This window comes from Nematolebias whitei, chromosome 14, assembly GCF_014905685.2.
Source record: "Nematolebias whitei isolate Nwh7 chromosome 14, NemWhi1, whole genome shotgun sequence".
Classification (NCBI taxonomy): Eukaryota; Metazoa; Chordata; class Actinopteri; order Cyprinodontiformes; family Rivulidae; genus Nematolebias; species Nematolebias whitei.
The window spans coordinates 5005659-5019997 of record NC_056511.1 but is presented as its reverse complement, the minus strand read 5'-3'; the positions used below and the strand labels follow the sequence as shown (position 1 = coordinate 5019997).

General features: G+C 42.8%; 1 protein-coding gene across 2 annotated transcripts in view; it reads left to right on the top strand.

Moving 5' to 3' along the window:
* Positions 1-14339, top strand: part of klf8 (Kruppel-like factor 8) — an 80346-nt gene that overhangs the window by 56362 nt on the left and 9645 nt on the right. The window contains exons 3-4 of one of the 2 annotated variants that reach the window (XM_037687782.1): positions 10736-10984; positions 11096-11330. In XM_037687782.1, coding sequence (XP_037543710.1) covers positions 10736-10984; positions 11096-11330 — 484 coding nt within the window. Of the gene's footprint in view, positions 1-10732; positions 10985-11095; positions 11331-14339 lie in introns of both variants that reach the window. The other variant, XM_037687781.1, reaches the window with a different exon arrangement.

The following is a 14339-nucleotide window of genomic DNA, read 5'->3' as shown; positions in this document are numbered from 1 at the left end:
GTGTGTGTGTGTGTGTGTGTTTGTGTCACTAACAGTTTATGGATACAGAGATTTTGCAGGAGAGGTGTTTTGGGGGGTGGGGGGTGTTTGCAGTGCAGATGCTGGCCGGATGCGGCTTCTCTCAGCTGCTGCATGATGATGATGTCATCGCTGGCAGCGAGCTTCCTACAGAGACGAACTTCCAGGAAGTAGAAGCTGCAGCTCGGACTGAGGCAGGAAGTGACCGGTTTCTCTCTGAGCTCAGCTGAACCTGAGCGCTTTGCTTCAGCTGCAGTTGGTCAAAATTAATTTTATCGTCTTATAAAAACTTATCAGGAATGTTGCCGAGCATCGCACTCAACGCGTTTCAATTATTTTTATTAGCTCAGATTGTTTTTCTTCTCCTCTGAAAATCCAAAACATTTTTTAATACTGTATTTTGACAAAGACAACAACAACTATTAAAAGTTGAATTTAAATTAATAACTATTATAAATATGTTTTTTAAATTTATATTTAAATAAAATGTATTCTACTATTATATATAATATGTTATCTCGTTTCTGTGAACATTAACAGGACTTTACAAAGATTTGTGTTTATCTCAGATTAGAGATTATTTTTCAGCCGATGATCCAGACTGACAGCTCCTGCTTTGTTTGTCAACAAAACAAATAAAAGACGAGGCGATGACATCATGGCAGAAACCTCCTCGCCTGTTTGCCCGCCTGGTCCTGTCGGTTTCTGAATCATCGCTCGGGGCGTGAACCCTCGGTGAGCGCCGGGTCACGGCGCGTTAAATCGGGTCAAATAAACGGGTTCTGGTGGAAAGGATCATCTGTCGAAGACGACGTGGAGATGTGATGATCTCTGCTGACGTGGATCTGATTAAAGCGTCTGCTCCGACTCACCTGCTTCCAACGGAAACACTCGGTTTGCTCGTGTTCTGGTTCTGACGTGCTGAAAGCTTCGATGACGGGACGATTGGACCAAGATGTTCGTGGTTTTATTCATGAAAGGGAGGATTCTGAAGCCAAGCCGAGTTTTGTTCTGTTGGAGCAAAAACAAATTTCTGCCGCTCCACTTGGTTTTGTCCTGAACATCAGTTCGTCAGCGTGTGCCTGAAAGATTTTTATGTTTTACAGTTTTTATAAAACTCAACTTTCCCGTGTGATTTTATCTGTAATGAAGCAGGGAATGAAAGGAACACGTGTTAGTGAATTAAACAGAAGCCACGCTTTAATTGCAGACAAACAAGCTCTTCTGGCACATCAACAGGTGTCAAAGGGCGCGTGACGAGCGCTGAGTGATGATTTAAATGTTTTTTTATTTTGACTAAGATTCATCTTTCCACCTACATGTTCCTGAAGCACATCGTTCACCTGGGAAAACACTTTGCCGTACCTTTTTGGGCACGTGAAACAACTAAAGCAATTAAATAATTACTTAAAGGGATATTGTGGATTGTTTTAAACTTGAATTATGCTGATTAGTCAGTGTCATACCTGCACCACATTCTGTTTGAACTTTAGACTGTTTTTCAGGAAACAAGTGTAATAAACTGACGCGTTGGAATGTGCAGTACCTCCAGCCGCCTGTGGGGGCACTATTTGAAAAAAGTTTTCTTATTCTCATGTGACCTTTCATGATCTGTCAGTGCTTTGAGTTTGTGTTGAGGATGACTCTCAGCTACTACCATGTTAAATTTTAGCTCATTATCAGTAAAATGCCTTTTTGTGTATGCTAATGTTAATTAGCTTCTGCAGCTATCTTGAATTAATCAGGGACCACAACCTGTGTATCTCTGGTTCTGGTTCCAAGCCCGGGTAAATGATGAGGGTTGTGTCAGAAAGGGCTTCCGAAGTAAAACACTTTTGCCAAAACACACTGCGATTTCATCAAAGTGAACCCATACTGGATCAGTCGAGGCGCAGGTTAACAACGACCACCCCCAGTGCTGTTGACAATCGGGGTGCTGGCGGAAACTGTGCTACTGTTAGTCGAAGCCAACAAGGAGGGAAACATGTCAGGAGACAGAGGGAGAAGAGGAAAATCAAGAATGTAGGACTGATGGTTGCAACTCTAAATGTGGGGACAATGACAGGCAAAGGTAGAGAGCAGGCTGACATGATGCTGAGAAGGAAGGTAGATGTTTTATGTGTCCAAAAGACCAAGTGGAAGGACAGCAAGGCTCGCAACATTAGAACAGGGTTCAAACTGTTTTACCATGGTGTGAATAGAAAGAGAAATGTAGTAGGGGTGATCCTGAAGGAGGAGTTGGTAAAGAATGTAGTAGAGGTGAAGAGAGTGTCAGATCAGTGTTGCCAAGTCTGCTTATTATAAGCGACTTTGGGCTTTTTTTTTTTCTAAAATCGCTTGAAAATCTTGCGAGTCACGTGTTTTTTTTTGGGTTTTTTTTGGGCTTGTTTATAAACGTGAAGTTGTTTATTGGGGCTTGAATTTCTTTCCGAGTGAAACTGGTTGATTATCTCCCAGCTCTGCACAATAAAGCAAAAGACGAGTGGTAGTGGACAGTTTGTCCCTTCCACGCCCCCGTTTCCTGTTTTATCGCTCCCGCCCAAGTTGTCGAGGCGACTTAAACAAACACTCATACTGTGGCCGACCACTAGGGGGCTCCACTCACACGCAGGATGTTTTGTTTTTAAAAATATGTAGAAAAAATATGGTTTACATATTTGTTACATATTTTTTAATCAGAGCTTAAAAGTACGTTATTCAAAGTGTTTAGCGTAATTTTGCTGTTTATGTGTAATTTCATAATAAATGTATGTTTATACTGTTTTACACAATGTGGTGGGTCGCCAGTTGGGCTTGTTTTCATAGAGCTGGTTGCTTGTTTCTATCGCAAGATCTGGCAACACTGTGTCAGATAGGGTGATGTGCCTGAAGGGAGAAGTTGAAGGTCTGATGCTAAACGTTGTCAGTGGTTATCTCCACAGGTTGGATGTGATGTGGTAGAGGTAGGAGGGGAGGAGAGAGAGTGGTGATGGGAGCAGACCTGAATGGACATGTTGGTGAAGGAAACGGAGTGGAGGAAGGAGTACGCAGGTCGACTACATTCTGTGTAGAAGAGGAAACCTGAGGGAGGTTGGAGACTGTAAGGTTGTGTCAGGGGAGAGCGTGTCCAGACAGCATCGGATGGTTGTGTGTAGAATGACTGTTGACCCCCAAGGTTGTCATAAATATACAGCCAGTTTTTACTTAATGGGGGTTTATGAAACATTTAGCTAACACTAACAAATAGGGTGTTATGTTCAGCTGTCATATTTTGCCTAATATCTGTGAAATTGGCAGAATTATTGCTATTTTTGTGTTTTTGGGGGTTAGTCCACCTTAAATAGGGGTGGCTCTTTAGTTTTAGTCGAACACCCAGTGGTTATTTCCTGAAAGTTTCATTAAAACCTGTCACATGTTGATGCAGCGATCTGCTGTTTCTGATCAAACTGGGAGGAAGGAGGCCTGAAACTCCAGGCGATCGCCGTGCTCGGCTGTAAAGTTCGCAGCTCTTGTGCTTTAAATGCTGTCATAGATCTCACACACTGTCTCGTGTCAGCTGTCCTCTGTGGACTCACTGATAGCAGGTCTTTACTGGCCCATAAATCTCTCATTATGTTAGTGGTGTGAAACGTGCGGCGTTGAGCACGACATGATTAAAACCCTGCGGACGCTGCACATCTTTCTTCCTGCCAGCCCCCCTCCCAGCTGCAGGGTGCATCCAGTTAGAGATCGCATGAATTAATTGCAGGATGAAGATCGGGTGACCCATTTTTTGGAAGAGCAGTCGAACCGTGAGACGCTCCGCGGCGACGGTTGTACCCCGTCTGTGTTGAGTTCGCTTTAACTCTCAGCTGTGTTTCAGCAGTGATTACTTCAGGGACTGTTGTTTTTTGCAGCTCTGTGACTTTGCACGACTCCATTACAGTAGATGGTTCTGACTTCAGGGCAGGTGGAAGGGCGCAACATTTTCCAGCAGAGATCAACATTTTAAAGATGAAAGTCAGAAAACCTCCACAAACAGGGATTTGTGGGGATGTGTTAGCTCATATAAACAGTATTTATTTTAACCTTTACCCTGTGCTGATCTCCTTCTGCTAGTGCCACTTTTTATATATTTGGAGTAATATTTTATATTTATCCACATTAAAATGTTCATAGGTCCAGCTAAAATCAACCGCAAGCTTGTATCTCAATAAATGGGTTCTGTAAAAAGGTTATGAATAATTAATATCTTACCTGGCGTAGATAACTTTTTGAGCGACCTCGGTTTTTAGAGAAAACAATCAATTCCCTCCGGTTTGATGAGCTAACAGCTAGTCTTATTTCCGGTGTCTTAAAATCTCTGATCCTAAAAGTTTCATTGGTTTATAAACTTTAACACCGCGGCAGTTTTTTTGTCATCGTGGAACTCTGTGGTCGTTCAGAAGTGCAAATAATGGCAGCAGCAGCTGGCTTTAGCACTTTCCTTACTGCCTTGGGGTCCTTTGTGCAGGAATGTTCCAGATGTTCTGCTAAATCGATCACGTTTGTGGAAACGGTACACGTTTACACAGGTACTGCTGGGCAAGTTGCATACGCTGTGGTTTCCATGCCAGGTCACGAGCTGGCGCTGTGATTTTTGAGACACTTCGGTCTTGAACATGAAAAGTTACGAACAAGTTACGTGAACGTTCGGTTGGACCGAGGATGAAGTTTGGTCGCTCCTGCATGTTGAAAGGAGTGATCAGCACAAACAGCACTCTGCTTTCCACCATTCTTACTAGGGCTGGAAGATATGAACCAAAGTTAATATCTCAATATTTTTAAGATGAATGGCGATATATCTCAATATTTTTTCTTTCCATAAAGTAATAAAAATATATATTTCTGAGTCAAAGCTTTGTATCAGTTGTCACACAGGCACCTTTATTAACAAACAGCTGTAACTGTACAAAAGAAATTTCTCAAAAATATATATATTTTTTCCCCCTGCATAACAAAACCAGAAACACAGCTGTGCACTTAAAGTTTAAACAGGAAACACAGAGCAAACACGATGAAAGGCGGACGATCTTTAAAAAGTCTGATTCTAACGAAGTATTCAACCTTTATTAACCTTTATTATCAAAGCTGTTAGAAAGCCCACATTGTTGTGTAGCTTGTTTACTGAGCTCGGTTCTGTTCGGTTATGGCTCGTTTCTTTCTGAATGTCATGGTTCTGATGCTACTGAACGCACCGCTCTGTGTAAAGTGCCGTGCGTTGGAGATTTTTCTCTCCCGACGTCGACGCAGCCTTGCTGCTTGAGCTCCTGTTTTACTGGTTACTGCTGTGTGTGAATACCAGACGAAACACAGCAAATAAATTACCCTAAAGCCTTAGTTTAGGGACCACATGCTATTTGTAATAATTACGGAGATTGTCTGTGTTGTTAATCCTGCGTGAATCGGCAAAGTCAGTAATTTGTAAAATAAATCTCCCACAAATTACCTACTATATTTTGCTGAACTCAGAGGTCCTGTGATAATACTAATCCAATGTGAATAGGCATCTCTGTGATTTGGACAGAAACGAGCAGGATCCGATATGTAATGAGGCGTTTTTGTTTTTGTTCAAGCAAAATCATTTGGAAAAATATAGAACAAAGTTATTTTAAATGAACGCGCTGCTCGCTTCGGCTTTTATGCTGCTACTTCCTTCACCGCAGATGACGGCAGGTGCGGAGACGCATGCGTGATCAGCTGACCCATCCATCCATTATATTTACCCGCTTCTTCCTTTTCGGGTAGCGGGGTTCGCTGGTGTCCATGTCCAGCCTTCACTGTGCGAGAGGCGGGGGACACCCTGGACACATCGCAAGTCCATTTCAACCGGCGGGTCAGCGGACGTGCACAGCCAGTGACAGGTTGTCCATCTGAGCTTAAAGTGGTTTATTTTACCTCTTAAACCGGCTGGTTGGACCTGCCTCCTCCTCAACAAGTAGATTAACACTATTTTATATTGTGCATTCTTTAGTTTTGTTGATTTGTAAAACCAGATCAAAGGCCGAGACCGGCCCGGTCGTGACAACACACCGCGTTAGCATCATATCCGGAAGATGTCCATAAATTTCAGCTAAATCTCAGGCTTTGGTTATCTCGTGTGAATGCGCCACATAAAAAGCAGATGTTGGGGAGTAATTTATTTATTACATGTGGTCCCTAGGTAAAAATAATCCCATGCGAATATGGCTTAAGCTGGATATTTGTGTCTGTGTTTTTTAATGAGAAGACAACTTCATACCTTGCTGCTCTAAACCAGTTAATTTCCTGGAGAACACCAAAACTTCTCCTTTGTAGCAGCTACCCAGTCATTTTAACTCCTATCAGGAATTTACATCCATGTCACCAGAGTGTCTCCACTGTGAGTCAACAACTACTGTGACGATTGATATGTGCATGTGCATCTAGCTTGGAGCTGCAGCAGCACATAGTTTTACACAGCAGGAGGTGAGGGGCTGGGTTTGTATTCAGTGAGGGAGAGGAGGAGGGGCTGCATGAAGGTGCAAACTGGGAGAAAAGCCGGCAGATTTTCAATCATAGTTATAACTACGTAGAGTATGAAACTATATCATTTTATATCAATATAGTCCTATTTCGTATGAAATTATCTCAATATTTTAAAAACATAGAGATATTGCCCAGCTCTAATTCTTACCGTTGTTCATCCACAGAAGCAGATAAACTATTGACTGCAGCGGTCCGTAGTGTGCCACCGGCACCAGGCATCTCCAGATACCTCCACTCTGAGATCTGTTCAAAATGCTTTGGGTTCAGTTTGAAACGGCTCGTTTCCTCATAACGGTTTCCTTTTGTTCTTAACATGTCACAAAATATATCTACTTTAGTTTTGGCTTTTTGATTTAACTCATGCTTGATTTTTTTTTTTTACATTTTTTATATTTTTGTATAATGTTTTTTTTTTTTTATCGGAGCCTTTCCTCATGTATTTAGACTTTTATATGATTGTTCTAAATGTGCACATTTTAACACCATTTTGACCAGAACTCCCTGCGACAAAGGAATGATTCATCACAATAGTTCCTTCTCGGTTGAATAAATAAAAGTAAATATTAAAATAGTGTTTACATGAGCCACTATACAACTTTTGGTTACTGAAGTTATTACAAAACATCAGTTAATTGCTTTTAGCTCATCAGTCCAGTCGGAAATCTACTTTATTCTCCAAACTGAGGTTGTTTAAAGAGCTATCTGCAACAGGTAAGATACTACTTGCTTATAAACTTCCTACAGATGTCTAAACTATTCCTTTATGGCATGACGTGGAAAGAAACTGATGTTTTTCTGGACTGTATGTCCCTGTAAATAAAAAATTAACAGAAATGTTCTTGTACTTCTGGACTAAAGAGCTTTAAAATGTTTAAAAAGCGCAGAACTCAAATCTGACCATGTTTGTAAAATGTATCTGCAAAATGAAAGAACAACTAATTCATCCCTGAACGTTTTCCTCTGAAATGAACACCATAGGTTCAGGAGGACGAGTTGAGGATTCTCTGTTCAGCGGACGGTGAACTTCCTCTTCGCCGTTTCACTCCATCATCTTTTCTCTCTCTTGTCACTGCTCGACTCCAGAGGTTCCATAATTTTCTTCTTTTTTGGATTTTTCCACTCAGTCGCCTCGTTTTGTTTGAGGATTTGTGCAAAGAGAGAGGAAAAAAAAAGATAGCGTGAGCCACTGTGGAGATGAGAGGGGTGAGGCAGGGAGGGTGTGGTTGAAGTAAAGGGAGACAGATGTTGGATGGAGAGGCGGGGGTGTGGGAGAGAAAGGTGAAAGAGGCGTGGTCGTGATGGAGGGAGAGAGAGATAGAGACAATGAAAAGATGGAGAGAAAGGTGAAGCTAAAAGACGAGTGGACAGGGAGGGAAAGCAAAGGGAGTGGATCGAGTGGAAAACATGGAGTCAGCTGATGGCTCCCAGTTTCCATGGCAACACGAGGCTTTTCCCACCCACTCGATCTTTTTCCTCCTTTCTTTCCCTCCCCTCCGCCTCACTCACTTCTTTCACACTTGATTTTCTTTTCAGGATTTTGTTTCCGTTTTTTTTTTTTTGTCCCCCTCTCTATAATCATGTTACAGCTTTCTATTTTCACTCTCATCTCCCCGTTTTTGTCCTCTTTCTTTTATTTCACTTTCTGTGCTTTGCTTTCCGTCCTGCAAGTGCGTCTGAAATGTCACTTTACCCCGTAGAGTTTGTCCACGTTCAGTGTTTGCATTCGCTGGAGACGTGCCTCCTTTCCATTCCGTTCTATTCCTTCCCTTCTCTTTCCTTTTTGCCTTTCCTTTGCACGCAGCTGAGAGGTGTGCTCTCTTACCTGCATCATACATTTTTCCTGGAGCTGTAAGAGAAAATGGACGTATGCCACCACCAGAAAAATCAAACGTTTTGACAACAGTGAAACTTAACGTATCGCCTCGTGATGAATTAAAATGCGCAGACGAGTTGACGTTGAATTGTGCTTATTTGCACATATAAAGGCGTTTAGCTGATCGCTGTGAGCCCAGCTTCCAGCTGAGCTGTCGGTTCTGATAAAAGGGTGTTGCTACGTCTCCACCCTCCTCCTCACCCAGAGCCAACCTGGACCGAGGCCAGATCCTGGGCTGGAGGCTCGCTGCTGCTCCCTCTCCCACTCCCAGTCTCTCTCACACTCTTCCTCTTTATTCCCAGCCAGTACCAGTCTCTCTCCATACCCATGCAGCCCCTTCTGTCTCCGTCCGTCTCACTTTCTCCTCCACCTCTCCCTCTTCCCAGTGCACCACACAGCAGCCATTGTTCCCAGCACTTTGGCTGTGCGTGGCAGCTGAGCCCTGGGTGGCAGGAGAGGAGATCCGTGCTCCATTCCTCTGAGGAGGCAGAGAAAACCAGGGCTTAGTGTCAGGATGCCTGATGATGGGCGTGAAAGGTTTTCTTCAGGACGGAGCAGATCTGTACCGTGAACATCACCACTTCTATCGATTTAAATAAAGGAATCTTAGCCAAAAAAAATATTTGTTTTGTTCTTAAAATAGCCATACTTGTAATTGTGGAAGTGATCTTGATCAAAAGTTCCTCAAGCTTGTTGGCACTATTTGAAAGGGTTTATTATTTACAAAAGGGGGCCAAAATGAACCCCTTTTTCAAACTAAAGGCCGGTTTCAGAATCTGCAATAACTCAAGTTAGATACCCAACATCTTTTCTTGATTGCAGACTCCTCAACAAGAGTTTGATTGGTCTCATTTGACGTTTTCTGTTGCATTTTTGACATCATAATCTAAGGTTACTGGAAAAAAAAACATATACTAAAGTATCACACCAGTGTATTTACATGAATGGCAACAACAAAAGCATCATTAGCAACACCAAACCTTGTTGCTAAACCAGGTCCTGGAAACAGACCGAGTGTACTGTCTCCCTCTGTCTTTGGACTGCTGATTAATTGTGATGTTTGGCTGATCAAGTCAAAGCTCTTTCACCTCTAGCTCCTGATAAGTTCTTCTTTCAGAAGGTATTACTTTAAGTGACTTCACTGAATTATTTAATTTCTCTTGCTCCATTTCGAATCTCTGTCCGATTGTCTCAAGCTGCATTCAGCTCTGGGCGCAGGAGAGGTGCGCCCCAGAATGGTCCTATCTCTTGTATTGAAGAGGAGCTACTGCACATGTACAATTTTTAACGAGAGTCTATGGGAAAAGATTGTTGTGCCCCAGGGCAGAAATACGTCACCAATCAGACAATATCGATGAACAAAACAGCTTTACTCATCATTAACTATAAAATATTTATCTTACACAACAACAACAACAACAAAAAAAAAAAAAAAATATATATATACATATATTTCAAAGTATTTTTATTTTATTACTTCATTTTTGTTTAAGTTTTTGATGTCTTATTCAAGGTAATGTGGTAAGTGGTGGGGCGGCGTCCTTGCCCTCTATTGGTCAGTCACCACTGTTTGTATTTCAATCTAGGCCTAAATCTTTTATAAACATTTGACTAAAATGCACTGTTTGGTTTTCATTATGTATTATCTTAGAAAACTCTAAAGCTAATATCTCACTAGGCTGCGACTCTTGGTGACTGAATGGCAAACATGATTGACAAGCGACAACACACCTCAGTCGTCATCGGTGTTTGTAAGCCATCTTGCTATCTAAGCTATCTATAATCCTTGATTTTGTCCGAGTTTCAAGAGTGCAAGAGGGCTTTTTTCACCTGCATGGCAGCTCTCCTCTGCCAGAAAACATGGCTGGGTCTAAAAACCACACAGAGGATAAATAATTAATTATAATTATCCTAGTTTCCAAAGTTTATTTCCATAGATTAAGCCATAAACATGGGGGCCGGTGCAAAGTTCAGTACAATCCAGATTAAAGATGAGTGCACTGTGGGCAACTAAATGCGCATGACCAAGAATGCAATTTTGCAATTTATGCACACAACAATAAGCCATGATTTTCAAAGGTTTTCTACACAAAATGCAACCAGATCGCTTGATGGTTCATTGGTTGCAAATACATAGAATTCTGTGAGACTGCAACAAGAAATGTATGTAATTTTTCACAATGCTGAGTCATGTTTGAGTTGCCAACCAGTCTCCAACAGTCACAGCCCAGTGAGATACTAGCCTAATCTCTCCTGTCTTCAATTATTTTAAAGTTCTTGAGTTTAAAAAAAACATCTAATTTCTAATTTTTTTCTGTGTCCCCTCGTTTCTTTCAGCAGGCAAATGTAGGTGATGACTGCTCACAGCCGACAGACCTGAAGATTAAGTCAGAATTCAAGACAGAGCCCTGTTCGCCTCACTCGAGCCCCGCTGAGGACCAGACCGAACCTGTCGACCTGTCACTTAACAAGCCTCGCTCCACTTCCACAACGAACACCACAGTCAACCCTGCACCCAGCAGTTCTGTGTCCCAGCCCAGCCTTTCTGCCACACCTGTCCCCTCCTCGGTACAATCAATAGGCTCCATGGTAACAACAAACTCCTACTGCTTCCACTTTTTCTTGTAAATACATTCAAGAACTGCAAACTGTAGGGGTACAGCGGTCGGGTATATTCTTTCTTTTAAATTTTTCCTTCAGGTTCTCTCTCCGGGCTCTATCTTAGCCACACAGGGGGCCGGGGGCCAGCAGATTCTCCATGTGATCCACACAATTCCCTCGGTCAACATGCCGAGCAAGGTGGGAGAACTGCAGACCATCCCTGTGGTGGTGCAGTCATTGCCTGTAGTCTACACCACCATGCCTACTGATGGCGTCGCCACAGCAGCCATCACAGTGCCCCTCATCGGCAGCGACGGTCGCTCAGAAGGATCTGGTAAGTAAGGAAACCACAAAGGAGCACAGCATCATCAATAAAAATCAAAAATAAAAAGTTTTCATAAGACAAAAAAACCCAAAACATTAAGGATGTAATTGGATTTGATAAAAGGGAAAGGCAGGGACTGAGGACACAACCTTGTGGAACACCAGAGCTAATGGAAGATTTCATGATAGGTGCTTCCCTTGTTTAACAGTCCATGTGTGGTTAATCAGTCCAGAACCCAGCTACAAAATGAGATGTGCTTAAAGTCCTGAAGTCTTGTGATAGGTTTGCCTGCCTACACAAAACAGACTCAGTCAAACAAACTGACACAGATTTTAACCTTAAAACATGGTGACTGGTTAAAAGCAGGTGATCGTAAATAGCTTCACAGGTCCTCACCCTGTTGTTCATGCAGAGATTTGGTCTCTGAGAATTACAGCCTCTCTTTTTTGGTGTGTGTTTGTGGTTTATTAAACTCAGCCTCTCTGTCTTTGTCTTTCTGGAAGCTCTCCATATGTGCCAGTTGATTGATAATCCCCGTTAAATTAGGAAGACATGTTAGATGACTTTTAGAAATCTGTTCTTGCTTGAAATCCTCCACTTTGTTTTTATGATGTCGGTGTTAAAACCCAATTCTCATTAATTACAGAGATGAGGAAGTTGAAAGAGGTCTCATCCATCTCTGAGTAAACTCAGCTGGATGATGGAGTTTTGCTGAGGAGGGCTGGCTGAACAGGCCTCCACCCCTTTCACAAACTGCAGCAAAGTCCCTCGGTGGAGTCAGTCGCTTCACCTTGGTTTCTAATTTAAACCAGCAGGGCTCCAGCTCAGGAATGTAAACAGTGGAGGCATTCACAATGGAAAACATCCAAAACAGAGACTGCAAAGCACAAAGTGGCCTGAAGATGCTCTCAGACTGTTTGTCCTGAACAAGTTGAGATGTTCAGTAGATGTTCAGTAGATGTTCAGTAGATGTTCAGTAGATGTTCAGTAGATGTTCAGTAGATGCCAGAATCTGTGACCCCATCAACTTTTTCCTTCATTTGAGTCTAAAACTTTCTCATCGACTCCTCTCGACTTCCTGCCATGGCTTCCAAAAGTGTCGGCTCGAGTTTTGAAGTCTCAGAACAGTTTGTAATCAGTTGGTCTCCTCTGCTGCCCGTCTGTTGTTTGATGTGCATAAAATTAAGCATGACAAACGCGTAACAGTCCTTTAACGGTGGTTTAATCACAGTTCAGGGTCTGGAGCCACTTCAGGATATTAAGAAAAAGAACGAGTTGACAAAGGAGACATTCAAATACCAGAAGAAAAAAAAGTTCAGGGATTATTCATGTTATGCACAAGCAGCATGTGAGGGATTTGTTGGCTTCTAAGAATAATCACAACTTTCCTGCACGATCAGTTTATTTGATCTCAAGCTAGATTTCATTTCTTTAATATTTTTCTGTTTGAATCATATTTAAAACTTTCCAAAAATAAAGTTGACGATCAGTTTTTACGTGGACTTTTCCAGCAGACAGAACCAGCTGATGGAGGGTTGGTCTGACCGGTTCCAGCTCTTCGGTAGTCTCTGTTGATATTTTACTGACAGAGTCTGTCTGAGGGGTCATTTATTTTAGAATAACAGAAAAAGGCGGGTTCATAATGTAATTTATAATTTTAGCTCTGAGTTGGAGTTCTGTCGTCCCACCTGTAGATTTCCTGCCATGAAAGACACAAAATCTCAGGATATGATGAGTCACTTGTGTCTGTTTGAGACAGATGTCAACATCAGGATGAGTTTTCTTTGAAAATGGACAAAACAATCATTTTTTTCTTTTAGCGCTTAAAAAAAAGGTGCAAACAAATTGTGTGGGGAAACACAACTCAACACAACACCGGACTGACGAGCTAAGAGAGGGGCCGACACCAAACGGACTGCTGCCACCCTAAAAGAACTCCAATCTGAAAATTGTCACCGCGGCTCATACGAAGGATGTTTTATAAACTTTAACACCGTCGTCAGTTTTACGTGAAAGGGCCACTCCAGCGCTGCTGTTAGCATTTAGCAATATTTCAGTTGAAACCGTGCAGCGCACGATGCATCGCTGAGGCGTCTTTGAGACTGGAGTTGCACTGATATTAATTTTACTGCCTGCTGCCTCCGGGGGCAGCGTTTCTGTTTCCGTTGGGTTGGTGGTTGACTCAGTTTGTGAATGAAGATGGTCCCTTTAAACATTTATTTTGTCACTCAGGCCAGGCGGAGTCTGGATGTTGTCGACTTCAGAGCTGTTACTCAAACGAAGAGTGTTGGCGTGGGGGTGGTGGGGGGGGCAGGTCTAGTCTTGTTTACCTGCAGAGGGAACAAACAGGAGGCAGCTGGCGTCTTGTGATGCCGTGATGTGTGGGAGGAAGAGGAGATGGAGGCCTGAACGGAACAAGGGCTTGATGTTATGGAGGTGGGAGGGTTGAGGAGGAGAGGGTGTGGTGCGGGGGTGCAGGTGGAGGGGCTTTTGCCTCTGAAAGAAAAGCTGCAACAGTGAAATGCTGGGGGGGGGGGCTCGATTGTTTCAGGAGACAAAAAGCGAGGCTTCTCTTGGTGTGTGACCTTCTCCACGTTTACATATACTCCACCCAAATTCCTGGCATCACCCTTCCAACCACCCCGCCCCGCCCCTTCCTGCTCGCCTCTGGACTTTGAGCAGAGTGGCTTCCACATTCCTGCAGATAGCAGCAGGAGGGGTTTGGGTCTCATTCATTTGGTGACCAAATAATTAATCATCTCATTTAGAACGCACCTCGTGTGCTCCTGCCTTTCACAGCTTTGACCCTGCTGTGTGATGTTGGCAAAGTTCCAGAAAATATTATTAATAATCACAATTACGGCTGCACAGACAACCCACACAGGTCCTGCTTGTTTTTTCATCACAACTCTCTCCGTACGGTGAAAGGTACATACAGTAGTCCCTCGTTTATCACAGGGGATCCGTACCCTGAAGACCCGCAATAAGTGAAAAACCACAAAATAGGAATAGTAGTAC